This window comes from Neoarius graeffei, chromosome 6, assembly GCF_027579695.1.
Source record: "Neoarius graeffei isolate fNeoGra1 chromosome 6, fNeoGra1.pri, whole genome shotgun sequence".
Classification (NCBI taxonomy): Eukaryota; Metazoa; Chordata; class Actinopteri; order Siluriformes; family Ariidae; genus Neoarius; species Neoarius graeffei.
In genome coordinates, this window is record NC_083574.1 from 98,924,740 (window position 1) to 98,931,508 (window position 6,769).

Below are 6,769 nucleotides of genomic sequence, written 5' to 3' on the forward strand. Positions count from 1 at the left end.
AGACTGGGGACTCCATTGTGTTACTGGGGGACTTCAATGCTCACGTGGGCGACGACAGTGACACCTGGAGGGGCATGGTTGGGAGGAACGGCCTCCCCGATCTGAACCCGAGTGGTGTTTGTTATTGGACTTCTGTGCTAGTCACAGTTTGCCCATAATGAACACCATGTTCGAGCATGGGGTGTCCATAAGTGCACGTGGCACCAGGACACCTTAGGTCGGAGGTCGATGATAGACTTTGTTGTCGTTTCATCTGATCTCCGGCCCTATGTCTTGGACACTCGGGTGAAGAGAGGGGCTGAGCTGTCAACTGATCACCACCTGGTGGTGAGTTGGATCTGCTGGCGGAGGAGTAAGCTGGACAGACCTGGCAGGCCCAAACGTATGGTGAGGGTCTGCTGGGAATGTCTGGCCAAGCACTCTGTTGGGGAGGTCTTTAACTCCCACCTCCGGGAGAGCTTTTCCCAGCTTCCGAGGGAGGTGGGGGACATTGAGTCTGAGTGGACCATGTTCTCTACCTCCATTGTGGATGCAGCTGTTCGGAGCTGCGGCCGCAAGGTCTCCGGTGCCTGTCGTGGCGGCAATCCCCGAACCCGGTGGTGGACACCGGAAGTAAGGGATGCTGTCAAGCTGAAGAAGGAGTCCTATCAGGCCATGTTGACCTCTGGGACCCCTGAGGCAGCTGACGGGTATCGGCAGGCCAGGCGTGCTGCAGCTCGGGCAGTTGCGGAGGCAAAAACTCGGAACTGGGAGGAGTTCGGGGAGGCCATGGAGAAGGACTATCGGTCGGCCTCGAAGAAATTCTGGCAAACTGTCCGGCACCTCAGGAGGGGGAAGCAATGCTCTGCCAACACTGTTTACAGTGCGGGTGGGGAGCTGTTGACCTCGACTGGGGACATTGTCGGGTGGTGAAAGGAACACTTTGAGGATCTCCTCAATCCCACCATCATGTCTTCCATTGAGGAGACTGAGGCTGATGACTCAGAGGTGGACTCGTCCATTACCCAAGCCGAAGTCACTGAAGTGGTTTGCAAGCTCCTCGGTGGCAAGGCACCGGGGGTGGATGAGATCCGCCCTGAGTATCTCAAGTCTCTGGATGTTGTGGGGCTGTCTTGGTTGACACGCCTCTGCAACATCGCGTGGCGGTCGGGGACAGTGCCTCCGGAGTGGCAGACTGGGGTGGTGGTCCCTCTTTTCAAGAAAGGGGACCGGAGAGTGTGCTCCAATCACACTTCTCAGCATCCCGGGGAAAGTTTACTCTAGGGTACTGGAGAGGAGAATTCGACCAATAGTCGAACCTCGGATCCAGGAGGAACAATGCGGTTTTCTTCCTGGTCACGGAACACTGGACCAGCTCTATACCCTTCATAGGGTGCTCGAGGGTTCATGGGAGTTTGCCCAACCAGTCCACATGTGCTTTGTGGATCTGGAGAAGGCATTCGACCATGTCCCCTGTGGTATTCTGTGGGGGGTGCTTCGGGAGTATGGGGTTCGGGGCTCTTTGCTAAGGGCTGTCCAGTCCCTGTACGAACGGAGCAGGAGTCTGGTTCGCATTGCCGGCAGTAAGTCAGACCTGTTCCCAGTGCATGTTGGACTCCGGCAGGGCTGCCCTTTGTCACCGGTTCTGTTCATAATTTTTATGGACAGAATTTCTAGGCGCAGCCAGGGGCCGGAAGGAATCCTGTTTGGGAACCACAGGATTTCATCTCTGCTTTTTGAGGATGATGTTGTCCTGTTGGCTTCTTCAAACCAGGACCTCCAGCATGCACTGGGGCGGTTTGCAGTCGAGTGTGAAGCGGCTGGGATGAGAATCAGCACCTCCAAGTCCGAGGCCATGGTTCTCGACCAGAAAAGGATAGCTTGCCCTCTCCAGGTTGGTGAAGAAGTCCTGCCTCAAGTGGAAGAGTCAAGTGGAAGAGTTTAAGTATCTCGGGATCTTGTTCACGAGTGAGGGAAAGATGGAGCGTGAGATCGACAGGCGGATCGGTGCAGCCTCCGCAGTGATGCGGTCGCTTTACCGGTCTGTTGTGGTGAAGAAGGAGCTGAGCCAAAAGGCGAAGCTCTCAATTTACCGGTCAATCTATGTTCCGACTCTCACCTAGGGTCATGAGCTTTGGGTAATGACCGAAAGAACAAGATCGCGGATACAAGCGGCTGAAATGAGTTTCCTTCGCAGGGTGGCTGGGTGCTCCCTTAGAGATAGGGTGAGAAGCACAGTCACTCGGGAGGAGCTCGGAGTAGAGCCGCTGCTCCTCCACATCGAGAAGAACCAGCTGAGGTGGCTCGGGCATCTTTTTCGGATGCCTCCTGGACGCCTCCCTGGGGAGGTGTTCCAGGCATGTTCCCCCGGGAGGAGGCCCCGGGGAAGACCCAGGACACGCTGGAGGGACTATGTCTCTCGGCTGGCCTGGGAACGCCTCGGTGTTCTTCCCGAGGAGCTGACCGAGGTGTCTGGGGAGAGGGAAGTTTGGGCTTCCATGCTTAGACTGCTGCCTCCGCAACCCGGTCCTGGATAAAGCGGAAGAAGACGAGACGAGATGTTTCTTGCTGTAATAATTTACTTTTACTTTTGAGCAACTTTAAAAATGGTTTCATCTTTTAAAGTCACGTCTTTGCAAGTTGAAACGTTCATGACCTGAGTGTCAGGAGAAACTCCATTTCACCCCTTATCACCTCCAGGGGCCGGTGTTTCAACACCTGGGTACCTTCTTGTGCATATGTACATATCACACGCACAAACACAGGACACTATGAAATGGCATTAATAATGGCGACCTTTCCTTTACTTCACACTTTTGTACACGTCAGGATTTTTTTGTGATCTGTGTAAAAGATTGTGATTACAGTCAGAGGTACAGAGGAACGTGATCTCCAAAGCTCACAATCGTCTCAAATTAACTTCATCACAGTCCAAGCTGTGTCTGTTTTCTCAGTCTTGCATCTCAGTGGAACATCTCTTCAGTAGGACTGGATTGTTTGTGTGTGTTAGCATTTGAATGGTTTGTTTCATGAGTCTGTTGTGTTGCTAGCTAACGTACTTAATGTTAGCGACAATCACTGATGTTATTGACGTTCTGATATTCCGTTCCCAGCTCGCAGGCTTGTCCCTAATGTTCCTAATGATAATAGTGTGTGTGTTATGTTTGTGTTATAAGAGGACTTATATTTCTACATCACTCACACTTTATCAATTCAACCTTCTTCGATACAGACCAATCAAAATCTATCTAATATCAATATTATACTCATTATTTTTGACTCTAAATAGAATTATGTCCCTTACGTTATATCTCTTAGATTTATTATTTATCAACAGTGCAGTTGAAATAGTGATTGGTGTAATTGTGGTGTTGAGGTTCAGCTCATGACTGATTGTAATAACAGTGCTATAGCTGTAACACTGAGACACGGAGACATCCAGCTGATCTGCTTTGCTGATTTATTGACAACTTTAATGACAGTTGCAGATGAAAGGAACATCAAAGCATTTTGAGAAGTTTGTTTCATTAATTTTAATTCTTCTTAGTGGACTTCCACACCACATGCTTGTCCCTGTGGATCACTAGAATGCCGTCATTACCCAAAGTTAAACGGCATGTGGTGAGATCCGGGCTGTAGCTGCCGGCGGCCCACACGGGTTTATCCGGCGTATATATGACGAGGTTGCAGTCGTTTTGCATGGCCAGGTGACTGATGCCTGGAATGCCACCAGTGTCAGTAGCCCACAGCGGCGCCCAGCCGTACACTACAAAGTTCCCATCATCCTGAAACAAGACGTTAGAGTTCAATATCAGAGAATGGAAGGTGAGTTTATATTTCTGTGAAAGGAACTGGAAGTAATTTTTTCAAACAGCAAATGAAGAAAAAGCAAAGAAGACTCTTCATCTCTATTTATTTCCCATGTTTCAGTTCTACCTGAAAGATTGCTTTGTACTCGCTGTTGTTGGATAACAGGAAGTCTCCTTTCTGGAGCTCTTCATTTATAGACAAGAAGTTCCTGCTCATGGTTCTGAATATAAAGACAGTTATTAAAAATGTGTGTCAGATTCAAGCAAGTAGTGACTTTTATGGGAAAAAATAAGAATATTGGAAAAGAATTTGTATACATGCTGACCTGAAGATATTAATATTTAGACTTTCACTGTTTCTAAATAATTAAAGCCACATTTCTAGTTCTCACAGCTAATACGTAAGGAATAAAACACGAGTGGGTTTGTTGTTGTAGGAAAATCATCCAGACAGCGGGATGCAAATCAAATTTACTGTTCCCACCTGGAAGTTGATTATTTTCCTAAAACAGCTCATCCCCAAGTGCTTTCTTTCCCTTATACCAAAGCAATTTGCCAAAGTTTACCATTTTTAATTATTAAAGAATAAAACATCACATGCTTGTGCTTATATTTATAATATTTCATGCTTTCATCTGTTTATAGTCAGATTTCAAGTTGCAGAACGTTCAAAACAAGCTCCTGTTCTTATTTACATTATAGAAGCTATAAATTCATGCACAAACTGATCCGAGGATATCAGGCTTTATATTTAATAATTAATGCATCAGTTCTAGTTTTATTCTTCAGCTTTAGTCATGTTTATAAAATGCCATGCTCATACATCAACACATCTGGGTTTTTTTTTCTTTAAATGTTCAAATAAATAAACCAGGTACACTTTAGGTTCAATCAGTTTTACTCACCTGCACGATGAGAGTGAGCGGAGAGATGAATCAATGAGCAGAGAGATGAACAGTGAGAGGAGAGATGAACCAGTGAGTGGAGAGATGAATCAATGAGCTGCTTTGCGGATTGGTGATGAGTGATGGGTTTTATATGGACTGACTCTGACCGAGACAGAGTTTAGGACTCCTCCTCTCACTGTTTTTTTTACACACAGCCCATTAGCAGAATATGAACAAACACTGTTCTGCTAAGCTCCAGTGATTCAGCTGAAAGACGAACCAAACATTTGTTCTGAGAACCCGAGATGACGCCCACTGTCCTGTGGCCAGCGCTGAAAATCTGGGTAAGCTAAGATAAGCTAAAATAAGATAAGATAAATTCATCCTTTGGTGGGTAAATTTATGAGTAACCAATAAATGACAAAAAAAACACAGGCTATGTGTAACCAATTTTACCAATGTAAAAGTGAATTACAGTATAATAATGACTTAGAATAGTAATGAAACCTAGACCAGTATCAGAAGATGCTAAATTCGACAGGAGCCATAATGCTGAGCAACAATAATGAGACAGACACCGAAGTGAAAGTTGAGTAGCCACTCTTATATTGTTTACAAAGTACAAAATACCCCAAACAATTAGAAAAATAAAAGGTAGTGTGCACACTAGAAAAATAAAATATTGTCCCTGGGCCCTTAAAAATAAAATGGAAGGGAAAGTTCTCTTCAGGTGCTCTGTTTCAGAGTTACTGCAGTTCAGTTCAAATTCCAAGGTTCCTTGTATTGTAATCTAACTGTTCAATGAGAGTATGAATGGGTACGTGTATATCCTGGTGCTTGACTTTCTTCAGGGAACTTGGCTTGCCATCGGTTTCAGCCAGAAGGTTGTCCTGGACCACAGTCAAATTGCTCTCAACTAAAAAAACCTGACCTACAAGCAAGGTCAAAAAGCATACATTCAATACCACTCATTCGTAGATGCATCATTCGGAATATCTAAATGTCAAAAGATGTACACCGTTAACATCTAATTCTGACATGAATTATCTCTACTCAAATCTTATATCTCTTTCTTATATAGTTGCACTGAAGACTGAATGTTGTACATCATCTTTGAGAACTAAGTGTTAAAGTGCTCACATATTTACTTGCTGTTTGTGTGAACAGTGCCTCAATAATACTTGTGTTAGTAACCATTAACACTCAGTGTTATCAACATTCAAAATGTCATTTATCATAACCATAGCAGAACTATGTGCAAATAACACAAAATTACCCTTCTGGTTTAAGACTTGGAGGTATTACAGAAGTGTGCTTAATTTACTCTTACATTACAGTAAAGGCCTATTCATTCATGAACGAGAAATGCACCAAAAATTACCCTCGAGATACTTTACACACAGCTAATCAGCTGAGTCGCATTAAAGTTTTCAATACTGCAGTTGCATAGTGCAAATAAACATTATATTCATCACAACATATAAAATTACTCTCTCCTCCCTTTAAATTGGCATTAGGAAAATAAACACTCCTCCCTTTAAATTGGCATTAGGAAGAGTAAACACTTCTCTCTTTAAATTACATATACACATCAGCATGAATTCAGCTACCACATTGTAAATATGTTCAGAAACGTTGCACCATCATTCAGCTTCAGTTCACTCATAACGTTAACATAACCACTACTTTGTTTCAGCACTCAGTAAACAAGGGGGTAAATAGCACCAGAGCATCTGAAATGGCACGTTTCTCACCGTTGCTCTGTGAATATCAAGGCAGAACACGCTGGTATCACGCTTCGTAGCAGCTCTCCAGACGAAGGGTAAACGATTAGCCTGTTAGGTACAGAACTAGCATCAGCATGGAGGACGACGGTAAACGTAAACAAGCTTTTTTCCTTCAGATATTTGACTCGTCTTACCGACGTAACGTTTCTCCTTTGTTCAGTCACACGGCTCCATGCCTCCAGTGGATGTGTTCCGACCCTCTTTATTCTCCCTTTTCACAGGTTATCTCCGCGTTTTCTACCGTTTTTGTTCTCTTCTCACAGCATGCAGCTGCCTCGCTTCTCGGCTGAGCTTGGAAAAGACCGGA

General features: G+C 45.0%; 1 protein-coding gene across 1 annotated transcript; it reads right to left on the reverse strand.

Moving 5' to 3' along the window:
- Positions 1-3,512: 3,512 nt before the first annotated feature.
- On the reverse strand, positions 3,513-4,005 carry LOC132888445 (B-type lectin plumieribetin-like). The gene is made up of 2 exons (XM_060924495.1): positions 3,916-4,005; positions 3,513-3,764 (listed from the first exon to the last, which is right to left on the reverse strand). The coding sequence occupies exons 1-2, from the start codon at positions 4,003-4,005 to the stop codon at positions 3,513-3,515; spliced, it is 342 nt and encodes a 113-aa protein (XP_060780478.1).
- Between the last annotated feature and the right edge of the window lie 2,764 nt (positions 4,006-6,769).